Source organism: Suncus etruscus, chromosome X, assembly GCF_024139225.1.
Source record: "Suncus etruscus isolate mSunEtr1 chromosome X, mSunEtr1.pri.cur, whole genome shotgun sequence".
In the NCBI taxonomy this organism is placed as follows: Eukaryota; Metazoa; Chordata; class Mammalia; order Eulipotyphla; family Soricidae; genus Suncus; species Suncus etruscus.
The window spans coordinates 105,734,796-105,749,389 of NC_064868.1; the positions used below are offsets into that span (position 1 = coordinate 105,734,796).

Below are 14,594 nucleotides of genomic sequence, written 5' to 3' on the forward strand. Positions count from 1 at the left end.
GCCAGGTGTGATTTCTGAGCATATGGCCAGGAGTAAGCCCTGAGTGTCACAGGGTGTGGCCCCCAATAAGCAAAAAAAATTCAGTGTCCTTTGATACTTTTGATAAATAAATTTTGATAAATGTATATGCCTACAAAATTTAGACTCCTACAAATATACAGAACATTAATGTCATCCCCAAAAGCACCTTTTTTCTTTACTCCCCAGAAGACTTCCCTTATTCATTACAGTTCTCATATTATTTTCCTCCCTAGATATTTTTGCCACACCCACCGCTGCTCAGGGTTTACTTGAAGTTTACTGGTGGGGCTTGAGGGAACCACATAGAGTGCCAGGAATTGAACCCAAATCAACCATGTGGAAAGCAAATGCGCTACCCTCTGTACTGTCTCTTTGGACCTAGATTTTTTTTAAAGTCTAGAATTCCACAGCATGGAATCATCCATGATGTGTATGTCTTCTTTTATTTAACTTAATATCTTTAAAATGTATTCATCATGTCCCATTATCAAAGATTCTTTCCTATTGAGGAAGACTCTCACTTTAAGGCTATAACATAGTTTGCTCCTATAATTCTTTCTCTTGGTGGACTTCTCGGTTGTTTTCTTTTTCTTTTTTTTTTGGTTTGGTATTATGACTAGAGTTGCTATGAACATCTTCTTTAAAAAATAAAATCTTTATTTTAGGCACCATCACTTACACTACTGTTAATGATAAAATTTTATGCCTACAGCATTCCAACATCATACACTCCACCAGAGTGTTTTCCATCTTCAGACCCCTTTCCCATACTCCATTATGATTGACTCAGTTCTGTAAACCATTTCTCAGGCTGTGAGCATTCTTTTTTTTTTAATATGGAACGCTTCGCAAATTTTTGTGTCATCCTTGCACAGGGGCCATGCTAATCTTCTTTGTATTGTTCCAATTTTAGGATATGTGCTGCCAAAGCGAGTACAGGCTGTGGACATTCTGAAATAAATTTTTGTATAGGTAGGTTAGATTATAGAATTAATGGAGTGCCTAGAATTTAAAAATTGAATCCAGAATCCTAGAGATAGTACAGTGGATAGATTAGCTTGCCTTTCACACAGTCATTCTGGGTTTGAGTACCACCAGAAGTAATACATGAACATGGAGCCAGATGTAAGCTCTGAGCACAGCTGTGTGTGGCCCCCCAAACAATTAATTACTTAAGATTAACTTTAGCTGTTTAAAAAAACATTTGAAATCATGTTTATTGCTCAGCTACCTTTTGTTGTTAATTCACATCTTCTTTTCTGTTCTCTTTGCCACTATTTTAGGCCAGTTACCTTATTTCAACTTTATGCCAGTTCAGCTGTTGCTCTTGTCTCAACTCATTTCCTTTTTTAACCCCATTTAGCAAAAGGTGAAATACTGTGTTTTGGCTCTTTATTCCTTTGCTATAAAAAATACTTCAGGGACTGAAGAGATAACACAATGGTAGGGCATTTTGCTTTGCACGCAGCTGATCCAGGACAAAAGGTAGTTTGAATCCCGGCATCCCATATGGTCCCCTGAGCCAGCCAGGTGCGATTTCTGAGCACAAAGCCAGGAGTAACCCCTGAGCACGGCAGGGCGTGACCCCAAAACAAAACAAACAAAAACTTCAATTGTTTGTGCTTGTTTATTTTCCAGTTTCAAAAAGTTTTCCAAATTAGCCTCCATCTTGCTATCTTTCTTAGCTTTTTTCAATATGAACCCTTACAGATAGCATCCCGTTTTGCCATCAGTTTTGTTCACACTGCCTCAGTCTAGAATGTTCTTTGCTTTCTCATCTGTCTACAAATTCTTAGAGTTCTCAAAAAATCAAAATTCTACAATTAGAATGTGAGATCCTTATGGGCAAGGAGTATATTACCTACTACTTTGATATTCTAGCAAGTCATGCAGTCAGTTTTTACTAATCCAATAGTCTGGTACTCATTATTGTAAATAAATATTTTAATATTTAGTTTAAGTTCGCAGTTCCTAGACTTTGTATTTAAATGATTATTAGCTATAATATTTTTTGTGTTTTTTTATTACATTTTTCAAAAATAATATTTTTATTTAAGCACCATGATTACAAACATAATTGTATTTAGGTTTCAGTCATAAAAAGAACACTCCCCTTCACCAGTGCAACCTTCCCATCACCAATGTCCCCTATTTCCTTCCACCCCCACCCCCGCCTATATTCAAGACAGGCATTTTACTTCTTTCACTTATTAACATTGTCATGATAGTTGTTAGTGTAGTTATTTCTCTAACTGCACTCACCACTTTTTGTGGTGAGCTTCATATCATGAGCCGGTCCTTCCAGCCCTCATCTCTATTGTCTCTGAGCATTATTATAATAATGTTTTTATTTTTCTTAAAACCCATAGATGAACTTGAAGCATCATGATTTACAAAATTATTTACAGTTGTTTTAGAGATAGAGTGTGTTAGCACCAATCTCACCCCAGTGTCAACCTTTCTCCACCAATGTTACTAGAGTGCATGCCATGTGACTAACACCCAAACCCCAGCCTGCCATCTTAACAGGGACCTTTTGAAGTTGGGTTATGTAAGTTTGGGTCTCATGAATTCAGTGCTGTTGACTCCTGCTTTGGATATTTAGTTCTGTCCTTCCTTAATACCACCAATGTACCTGAGTCACCTTGACACTTATCCCCCATTATTTCACATTTATCTTTCTCCTTCACTCAATTATTTTCTTTCTTCTCACTATACTCTAGCAGTGTTCTAGACAACCCTTGTTTTTAAACAACTCCATTCACTCATGCAATTATTCTAAATTCTACATATAAGTGATATCATCCTGTATTGTCCTCCTTCTTACGGCTTACTTCATTTAACATAATATCTTCTATTTCCATCCATGTTGCAGAGAACTGCATGATAGCAACATCCCTTACAGCTATTCAGTAATCCATTTTCATGATTCACTCATCTGTTGTTGGACATCTCAGATATAATAGTTTTAAAAACAAGTTTTGGGGATGCCTTCTAAACTGTGCGTCGCAGGCCTGGGGTCTTTCCACAGATTGTTTGCCAGCTGAAGTTGAGGTTAAATGTGAGCATCCAAGGATGTGGTGCTGCTTGGACTCTGTGGTATGATTTTGGCTTTGTGGTGCTGAGGATTCCCTGAGGAGCCCTGGAAGTGCTCAGGGCCTCCAGGGCCACATATTTTAATGATCAGGGACCTCTGGGACTGAGACTATCAGTACTCTTGAGACTATGTGGTATCAGGAATTGAATTAGATTGGATGCATCAAAAGCAGGCACCTTAACCCCTACACACTTTCCCATGCACCTTAATCCCTGAACTGAACTTGGACATTCAAATTACAGTGTTATAGTTTTTACACTATGAAAGATGTATAAAATAAAAAAATGTATTCTAACCTGCATTATAATTCTACTGTAATTGAATCATGACTATCTGAAACCCTCAGTCTTTTACGAGAGGTATGCATTCTGAAAGATGGGAGGGATGATATTCCCTTCTTTTCTTCTTTTTTTTTTGGGGGGGAAGGGAGCACATCTGACAGCACTCAGGGGTTACCCTTGGCTCTACACTCAGAAATTACCCCTGGCAGGCTTTGAGAACCTTTTGGACTCCAGAGAGCAAACCTGGGTTGACTGCGTGCAAGGCAAACTTCCTATCCACTTTGCTATCACTCCAGCCTTATCCCTTTTCTTTAGAAATGGAAAGCTATACAGTTACTATAGATGTGGATCTGCCCTGTTCAATCTATGTGCTACACTGTCACAAATTAAAATAGAAATGGTGTGTGGTTTGGGACTGTGTGACTTTTTTACATTGTACAGTGAATGCTGCTCTGTACTGCTGACCCTAATTGGTGACGAGTATTTATAGTGATAAACTGAGGTCCTGAGGAGTACAATTTTAAGATATGGGAAATATACCTCATGCTTCCTTGAAGAGCTAAATTCAGTTCTAAGTCCTTTGAACTTGAGCTATCTTCTCAGTTGTCATTGCATCGGTGGCTATGTACCTAATATATTATTTATAAGGTCTGTTGGTCATGACTATTGTGGGTATTTCCCCCTTGTTATATAGGGGTTCCATTGTTTATGTGCTCTAGTTCTTCCCTCCCTGCTTTCCTCTCCCTTTTATCTGTCACTTTTCCAGAGGTTGTTTTGTGAGGATACACTCCCTTTCCATTCTCACAGTCAGGCAATAAAAGTCTATTTTAGTTTTTGCACATTGAACTAATCATAGCATTTAATATAATCGTCAGTTGCATGGACAATTGTTTACCCTGGTATGTATTTCAGATGAATATGACTTCTTATTCAAAAACATTTTGCTTCCCTGGACTTAAGGATTTATTGTATAATAGTTTTGGAGATAATGATACTTTTGGGTTATTTTTATGTGTTGCAATATTATAAGGATTTTGTTCCATAGTGTAATTAAATGTAGGTCATAAAGTGCCATATATACCAATGGGCTTTACTTAAATACCATGTAGCACATTTTAAGAATGGTTTTTCTTTTGGAAAAACCATAGTTGGCCTGTTGATAGAATCATGTATCTTTCTGATGTGACTGTGTAATGTTTACTCTTGGCACAACTCTAAAGGGAGACATATGTATATACACCCTTAGTTTTTTTCTCATTTCTCATTGCTTGATTTATAGGTCCCAAGGAATCCTGATATTCCAAATTCAGCTCTGGTTCAAAGAGAGGAGCAAAAAAAGATTGATGGAGCTGACCCTCTTACACCAGAAGAGACTGAAGAAAAGGAAAAGCTCCTCATACAAGTAAAGTATTTTAATGACTGAATTTATTTTTATTTTATTGGGATTTATTATGTACATCAGAACTTTTTACTGACAGGGAACTTTCAAAACCAAGTCTGATATTAAGTACGGAAGAAGCATGACTTCAGAGTAAAACTTTATTAATTGTAAATTAGAAAGTTGATTAAGATTTTCAATGAATAGTGATTGCAGTGGAGCTCTCCAGATGGTTAGGGATTGACAAAAGTAATTATGTTACAGCAGTGGTTCAACATTTTCATACCTACAACTGCCAAGAGTATGCGGACTTATAATTAAAAATAAATGTCTTTGGGTCAGGGAGATAACACAAAGGACTACTGGGTATGTTTGACATAGAGAGGTCTAGATTCAGTCCCCAACATATGTGGTCTTTGGAGCCCCCCTGGATCAACCCCCAAACAAATTTGAAGGCGTAGCCTCAAAGGAATGCCATATGTGACCCAAAATCTGAAAAAGAACTATATATAGTATTTTAGTAAGTTTATTTTATGATTATTTTATTTTTATTTATGACTAGTTTATTTTAGAAGCATTAATAAGAAATAATCTCAGAATTCAGTTTTGTTCACGAAATAAACTGGATTGAATGTTACTCACTTGACTCAAATAACATTGGCTGCTCATGGAAATTTTAGGTCTGATAAGTAAGTTTTTATATTTTTATGATTCCCCCTTTTCCCCCAATTTTTTTAAAATTCAAACACTGTGGTTACAAAGCTGTTCATAATAATGTTTATTTCACAGATAAAGTTGTTCATGATTGAGTTACAGTCATACATGTACAACTACCTTTTCCAGTGCACATTTCCCACGACCAATGTTCCAAGTTTCCCTCTCACCTTCCTTGATGCTCTCTTCCCTCCCACAACTCTCTTCTTCCTACCTCTGGGTCACCACAATGTTTTGGAGGGGTGCCATTCATGTCACTTTATCACCTTTCAACATTCAATTCTTGTCCAGAGCGATCAGTTCCAACTATCACTTTCATAGTAGATCCTTCTCTACTCTACCAGCACTCTCGGCTCTTTGTGACAAACTTCCTACTATGAACTGATCCTCCTAATTCTCATCTCTATTGTCTCTGGATATCATTCTACATTGTCTTTTATTTTTCTTCTATCCCATGGATAAATGAGATTATTCTATGCGTATTCCTCTCCCTTGACTCATTTCACTCAGCATAATAATCTCCAGGCCCATCCACGTATAAGCAAATTTCATGACTTCATTTTTCCTAATGGCTGCTTTAACTGAAATATTTTAATGAATGAATTAAAAATAAAATGATAGAGCACACTTAATTTTTGTTGTAAGGGACAATTATGGTGGGTGGATGTAGTATAGGGCTGGGTCAAAAGGACCAAATGCTAAGAGGCTTGTTAGCAGGTACCTGACTTCAGTTTGATCCCCAGAATGACATAGTCCCTTTGACATTAATGGGCACAGAACTGGAGGGTCCTGAGTTTCTCTGGATGTGACTGCTGTTGGGGTGACTCCATAATCCCTGGAAGGACGTGAGCAATATCACAACTTTGGACCCTTGAATTGAACTACTGGGTTGATTATCTGAGAAATATTGGGAAGGGCCTCTGGATTGCCTTGTTGTGCTGGAGTTTGCTTAATCAATAACACTGAATCTTAAAGGAAAAAAAGGAGATTGTTAGCATTGATGAATTCAAGCTACGCAACCAGCCTGAAGCTGAAGCTGTGGCAATAAGCAAAGCTACAAGGGCACTTTATGTAGGCAAATTTCTATCACAGAAGCAAAATAGTAGAGCAGAGAAAAATAAAGGGACAAAAGAATGGGCTTTCCCGATTGGCTGCACCTCAACAGTACATAAAGGTGGGAGGATACATCATGGGACTTAGACCATGTTGGTAGGAAATCTGTGGTTAGTACATTTTGTTTTAAGTTCCATACAAATATTTACTAATTGTTCCTATGACCCCATTCCATTCCTGCCCAGGCAATCAAGTTGGTTCTGGACATAATTTTATGATTTATGATCTATTCATCCTTTTCCAGCTCCCAGAATGGGTCACGCTGAGGTCCTGCCTCTAGTTGTCTGCTTGTGCTTTTAACTTTCCCACTACTAAAATCACAGGGTGGTGATTTTAAATCAACACAATTTAGGTATTTCTTAAGTTTAAAAAACTGTTCTGGTGCAAGAAGTACACAGAACAAAACTGCAATATAAACTTTGCACATCACAGCCTGAGAATCATTAGGAAACCTAATTTTCTGCTTCCCACCTCCAACAAACAAAAATAAAATTGTAGGGATATTTTGTAAACATAGATTTAGACCAAATACTCAGGAAAAATTTTTGATTGAGGTTTATTTGCTGGTATGACTTGCATGTTTTAGGGGTACATTTTCTTGGTAACCTCAGCTGTATTGTATGAGTTTGTGGGTTTATTTATTTATTTATTTTGGTGGGTTTATTTTTAATTGATTTTGTCTGTTCCCTCGCTCTGCTTTTCCATATCTCACATAGAAGCTAAATCATACAATATTAAATATCTATGAATTTTTGCCTTTTGACATAACATCCTCTTAGAAATATTAGACAATACATAAATATTAAATGTAATTATTATACATAAGACATGTAATCAATTATTAGGTGATTTAATCCATACATATATTCTGAGAATTATTATTAGCATTTTCTTAAAAGGTTAAATTAATTATTAGTTGATTAGAACTCTCTTCTGAAATCACTATTCTTTGAATTTATGAAATATTTTATAAATCTCAAAATGTCAGTTATCCATTTTTGGAAATAATACTTTCATCAGATTTCTGAAACTAAAACTTTTTCATTTGGACAAAATATAAATGCTTCCTGAAAAAAATTTTTTTTGAGTATCTTACTTCTAAAATAACCAGTATAAGATGAAATTACAGCAAAGACCTTCACAGAACAATAAACAGAAATGTTCATTATGTGATACAGCCTTGGTATAGAAAACTGGCAGGAAGGTTTATATATTCAACTAATTTTTCTGAACAATATTAAAGGGATAGTACTAGTAAATTTTTCACATTTTATTACTGATATTTTAGATTCATATTTTATCTTTCACATAAGGCTTTGTTATAGCATTATTTTATTGAATGAAAATTTATAAATCACATTCATAATTTTTGAGCCTAAGTCAGTATAGTTTGAAAAAATAATTGCACTTGGAAGAACTTTAGAACTTACCACACAATAAAATAAAACATTTAGCTAGTTTTATTTTTTAAAAATTATTTCCTGAACACAAAAAATTATGGGCTTAGAATGCTACTTGATTTGCAGTGTCTTGTCAAAATACAATATCTGTGACTATGCAGTCACAACTGAGAAATTGCTTTAGTTTTAATTAGAAGAGAAATAAATTTTCCCCTTCCAGTAGTTGGATTAATATTTAATCACATTATTACTGCCCCAGACAATCTTTTAAAATATCATGGCAATACAAGATGTCAGGTCATCTGAAATCTTTATTAAGTAAAGATTAGGAAAATAACCTGCAGAACCTAAGGTTTTATATTATGAATTAGGATATGAGAGGAAGAAAATTCTTTGATTGTTTAGTTCACAGTCATGCTAAGAATATCAAGAGATTTATTATATATTTTATAATATTTTATTGATATATTTGGATTTATAATACTGTTAATTTTATTTTCAATGTACATATAATACTTTAAATAAATTTTAATAAGATATACCTCTCATATGTGGGATAGAATATTTTATTTAAAGCATTGTAATTTACAAAGTTATTCAGAGTTGAGTTTTAGATTACAATGTTTCAGCACCAATTTCACCATCCGTGTCATCTTTTAAATAAAATTTTATTGTAGAAGTGGTGACAGAGATGACTAGAGCTAAATTATTGAAATTTCATGAAATTCTAAACAAATGCAAGTTGATAAAGTGTTTTTAAGACAGCATATATTAATTTTTAACATACAAAACTTTAAACTAATATTACTAGTAATTCTCTGTTAGAATTTTAAGATTTACATGAAATAGTTAAGTTAGACACAGGTAAATTTTTGTAAGAGTGAAGAGATTGAAGATGATTCTTAGGGAAAATTCTAAATACTCTCAGAAAGGTAATATTGGCTTTATGTTAGAAAATTTTATAGATCCTGCTTAAATGTCTTCAATAATAAATAAAAGATTATAATAAAAACCTATATGCATGTAAAAAAGCACCTGACCATACAGAGAATATTTTACGTAAATTAAGTGTTAAGAGATTTTAAATCTTTTAGCAAGCTAGGAGTTAACAAATATTTTTTAATCTAGTTGAGGGCAATTGTAATCACCATGAGTGACTGCCATATTCAATGCCAAGTGCGGAGAAGTTTGTCCTGTTCTTTAGAACTGCTTGCAAGACTGGTTTCAAGTATATGAATTCCTTAAGCTATGGCCTGTCAGTGAATCTTTATGTCATTCCTTCAACACTGAATGATAATCTAGTTGGATATAATATTCTTGGTGAATTGCTCATTTAATTGAATTTTTGTTCTATTTCTTCATTCACTTCTGGCTCCAAAATTCTTGTTTGATAGATCTGTTGTAAATCTTACATACTTTCCTTTGTCAGTAAGTTCCTTTTTAGATCTTGCTGCTTTCCATATTCGGACTCTATCTTTGGTCTTTGTCCTTCTGAGTACAGTGTGTTTTAGAGGTTTTATGTTTGAGTATTTTTGCTGTGACCCTTCAGAATTCTTGTATCTGGTTGGCTATATTCCTAAATTCTGAGAAATTCTTAACTATAATTTATTTAATTATTGCTTCTTCAAATTTACCCACCTATTCTTTAGGGACTTCAATAATTCTTATTTATATTGCTCCTCTTGAGCTCTTTCCATTGTTCTCTGGAGTTCCATTTTTTTCTATCTTCTCTTATCCCCTTGAAGTTTTCATCATCTCATCTTGGAACCCCTTGATCTTTTTCTCAGCTACTATTATTCTGCTGCTCAGATCTTTTATATAGTTTTTCCCCATCCTTTCTCCTTATATTTTTTAATATGACCCACTATACCCTTTATTTTTTATTTTTTTAATATTTTATTTATTTTTTAATAAAAAGCACATGTTTATATTTTAAAATACACATATTCCATCATATCTCATTACATCATTACATCAAAAAGTGTGGATCAAAGTTTTTTCACTCATTTAAAATGCAGTAAAATATACAGATTCATCACAATTGTTCATGTATCTATAATTCTTTGTCAATATATTTAGTATAGTTCAAATTATACTTATAATCTTATATAACACATATTACATATATATCATACAATACCATAACAGGCAAAACAAATAAAAACTAGGATATAATCATTAGAATAATTAATAGATGTGATTTTTTCAAACAATATTTACTTTTTATTTTATTATTCCTATAAAATAATTTTTTATAATTATCTTTATTTAAACACCATGATTACAAACATGATTATAGTTGTATGATTACAGTCATGTAAAGAACACCCCCTTCACCAGTGCAGCACTCCCACCACCAATTTCCCAGATCTCCCTCCTCCCCACCTCCCCACACTTGTACTTGAGACAGGCTTTCTACTTCCCTCATTCATTCACATTGTTATGATAGTTTTCAGTGTAGTCATCTCTCCTACTGCACTCATCACTCTATGTGATGAGCTTCATGTCATGAGCTGCACCTACCAGCCCTCATCTCTCTTGTCTCTGAGATACTGTTAAAAATGTCTTTCATTTTTCTTAAAGCCCATAGATGAGTGAAACCATTCTGTGTCTTTCTCTCTCCCTCCGACTTACTTCACTCAGCGTAATAGATTCCATGTACATCCATGTATAGGAAAATTTCATGACTTCATCTCTCCTGACGGCTGCATAGTATTCCATTGTGTATATGTACCACAGTTTCTTTAGCCATTCATCTGTTGAAGGGCATCTTGGTTGTTTCCAGAGTCTGGCTATTGTAAATAGCGCTGCAATGAATATAGGAGTAAGGAAGGGATTTTTGTATTGTATTTTTGTGTTCCTAGGGTATATTCCTAGGAGTGGTATAGCTGGATCATATGGTAGCTCAATTTCCAGTTTGTGAAGGAATCTCCATATCGCTTTCCATAAAGGCTGTACTAGACGGCATTCCCACCAGCAGTGAAAAAGAGTTCCTTTCTCTCCACATCCCTGCCAGCACTGCTTGTTTTCCTTTTTTGTGATGTGTGCCAATCTCAGTGGCATGAGGTGGTACCTCATAGTAGTTTTGATTTGCATCTCCCTGACGATTAGTGATGTTGAGCATCTTTTCATGTGCCTTTTGGCCATTTGCCTTTCTTCCTTTTCAAAGTGTCTGTTCATTTCTTCTCCCCATTTTTTGATGGGGTTAGTTGTTTTTTTTTCTTGTATAGTTCTGTCAGTACCTTGTAAATTTTGGATATTAGCCCTTTATCTGATGAGTATTGGGTGAATAATTTTCCCACTCAGTGGGTGGCCTTTGTATTTTTGTCTTTTCTGATTGCAGCTTTCTCATTTGGGCTCTCCTACTGTTTTGTATTTTGCTGAATTTCTGTGCTATTCTTTCTCTGAACTCATTAAACATCCTCACCATGGTGTCACTAAAATCATTCTTTGAGAATTTGCAGAGTTGATTGGTGCTAGTTGAGCTGTCTGTGATTTTGCTGACACTCAGTAAACTTAATGGGGTTCTACGCATCCTCCACATTGTGGGTGATGAGGGTGTGCTCCTGCTGTGTTGATGGTGACTCTTCAGTAGAAGTACCTAAAGGATTAAGCTAGGAATTGCTCTTTTCCTTTCCTGGCTCTCTTTACCCAAGGACAGGTAGGTAACTATTAGAAATGGAAAATTTGATGAGTAGAGCCAGGCCTGTTGATTGATAGAAGTCTGGTATTCAGCGTGCCAGGACCAGCCATAGAGAGGGGAATCCCTGTTTAACTCCAAAAAAGTGAAGATGTCAGCTGTGAAGTTAATTTCACTTGGAAGGATGGGGTAGCAAGCAGAGAATTAGAAGACGCAAAACTGGGCCTGTTGATATGATCAGTCGTGGAAGTTCAGAATAACAAGGAGACGTAAAACACTGATTAAGCTGATCTGTCTTAAAGAAACTGAATAAAGAAATTGAGTAGCCTCTCAAATTTTCTGTTTATAAATTCTATTGGGAATTTGCCTTGCATGCAACCAGCCCAACCGACCTGAGTTTGATCCCTGGCATTTCACATGGTACTCATAACTCTCCAACAATGATTTCTGAGTATACAGTTAGGATCTGTGTATTGCTGGGTGTGACCTCAAAACAAAACAAAATTCTATCTAGGAGTTCAAATTTGTGTAGAGATTATTCGAGTAAGTTTACAAAAAGAGAGCTCCTTCATTCCCCCATTTATTATTTTTATTCATTCAATTGCTTTCTTAATTTACAATAAATATGTTATGGCTAAAATATTGAATTAGTAGAATATATGAACTTCAGCATTTTTATTTTAATGTAAGCATCTATTAAATATAGAATTGATAACTATACATTATCTGGGTGTTTTTACTTGGAAAGAACTGTATTCTCTTCATGCTAGAAAAGCAATTATTATAATAACTTTTGATTCCCATACTTAAAAAATGTGGGATTTTAGAAGGAGGAAGATTTTTGAATATTTTGAAGTTTTGTTTGTTTGGGGGCCACAGCTGGTAGTGCTCAGGTCTTACTCCTGACTCTTCTCAAGGATCGTCCCTAACAAGGAGTGAAAAGCAAGTGCCATACCCACGGTACTATTATTGTTGCTATTTAAATTTTTTATTTTTATCATTTTTATCATTCTTTAATTTTAATTTATTTGATGAAGTAAAATAATTTTTATTGAAATTTATTTAAAAAGATGTGATGTGAGGGGAGAAGGGAGAATTTGTGTTCAAGAGAGAACACAGATTTCTCCAGGTTGGAAAAAGGGAAGAAATGAAACATAGAGACAATCAAGAGAAATACGTGTTCAAGGGAGAACATGGGTTTTAAAAGCAAGCCTAAACATTTTAAACATAATACTGTATAGAAATTAGTAGACCAAAAAATTGATTTGTATTAACTTAATCAGTGTTGATGCAAAATTTTTGTATGCAGGGATTTACTAATTGGACTAAGCGAGATTTCAATCAGTTTATTAAAGCTAATGAGAAATATGGAAGAGATGACATTGATAATATTGCTGGAGAAGTGGAGGGCAAATCCCCAGAGGAGGTCATGGAGTATTCAGGTCTGTATTAACTTGAATCATTTATAACATCATTCATTTCTCTACTAAGAATCTAATTGTAGCTTTGTTCAAATTATCTTTTCAACTTTCTAAATAAAATGTAAATGAAAGTATAAACTACAACTGTACTTTTATGAGTAGTTAAAATTTATCAAGCAAAATGTTATTGTCCTTGGTAGTAAGCGAATAAAGTGCCAATTAAAGTAGTAAGTACTGTAAATTATAAAAGAAAGGTGGGTAGCTAACGAGTATTGACAAAATGAGTGTACCGTGGCATCTCTGGGTTTGGTTTTCTTTTGGGCAAGTCAGTTCTGAGACTGAGACCTTGGTTTAGGATTGGATTGTTGTTTGTCTAGTTTCTTGAAGTAGTTTTCACCAGACCCCTTTGGATTGCCACACATCATCAGGGTTCTGATCTACTTCAGACAGGTCATGTGGATTCCATTACCTCCAGACAAGCTAGAAGAGATGAAATACGTCTGCTGTAATAAATCTGTTTTATTTGGTCCTAGAATTATTCTACTCTCTCACTGAGCTGTGTCTTTTGGTCTCAACTAAAAGCTAGATTAACTACTGGAACAGAGTAAATGCAAATTCCCTTGTCACTGAGCATTCAACCTCAGGCCTGTTGGAAGAAATCTTAGGAAAAATGGGTAAATATAGGGGCCAGGGAGATAGTACATAGGGTTGGAGTGTATACTTTGGAGATAGAAATCTCAGCGTGGATCCCTAGCACCAGTTCGTCTCCTGAACACTGTGGTAACACCCCTTTACCAACAAGCTGGGTTGAATCCCAGAACGCTGCTGGGTGTGGCCCAAGAATTTTTTTAAAAAGAAACATCTAGCAAGTTTTATTCAGAACATCAGAAGTTTCTCATTTGGGGGCCAGATAAATAGCATAGGGCAAGACTTTTGCTGTGCATGAAGCCGACCTGGATTTGATACCAGCACTGTATATGGTCCTTGGAGCATCATCAGAAGCTGTCTTTGAGCACTGAGCCAGGAGTAAGACCTGAGCACGGTCAGTGTGACTCCCAAATTCACCCACTCCCCAAAGATACTCATTTATAGGTAGGTTGAATTTTTAATTTAATATGTAATCAGCTTTTTTAGAATTAGTGCAGTGAATAATGGATATCTAGAACATGTTTTCCTATAGAAAAATGTTACAAAGATGGTTTAGATTTCTATGGTAGCCTTCTCAATCTATTTAACTTAACAATTTATTATTTTTATTTTTGCAATGAAAAGTAATAGGATGAAATTATAAACCTAGAAAGCCAAAGCTATATAGTGTTAGTGGTTGAAGATATTGTGGTATAAATAGAAACATTTATTTTCTTTCAGGAATCTGAAGGGTTTTTTTTGTGGTGATCACCACAGACTTTAGAGATTGATTATACTGTTTTTATTTTGTATGATATAACATTAAGTTAATGAAGATCCTTTTTCTTGATACCAGCATAACATTGCTATACTCATTCTGTATAATTTAAGGATATTTTGGA

General features: G+C 34.9%; 1 protein-coding gene and 1 non-coding gene across 2 annotated transcripts in view; one reads left to right on the forward strand and one right to left on the reverse strand.

Moving 5' to 3' along the window:
* SMARCA1 (SWI/SNF related, matrix associated, actin dependent regulator of chromatin, subfamily a, member 1) overlaps positions 1-14,594 on the forward strand; it is a 100,876-nt gene that overhangs the window by 67,128 nt on the left and 19,154 nt on the right. Inside the window, exons 20-21 of the mRNA XM_049766655.1 lie at positions 4,679-4,801; positions 12,954-13,086. Of these exons, the coding sequence (XP_049622612.1) occupies positions 4,679-4,801; positions 12,954-13,086 (256 nt within the window). The remainder of the gene's footprint in view (positions 1-4,678; positions 4,802-12,953; positions 13,087-14,594) is intronic.
* LOC126000278 (U6 spliceosomal RNA) lies at positions 852-958 on the reverse strand. The gene has a single exon (XR_007492631.1). It is a non-coding gene; the product is annotated as a U6 spliceosomal RNA (small nuclear RNA).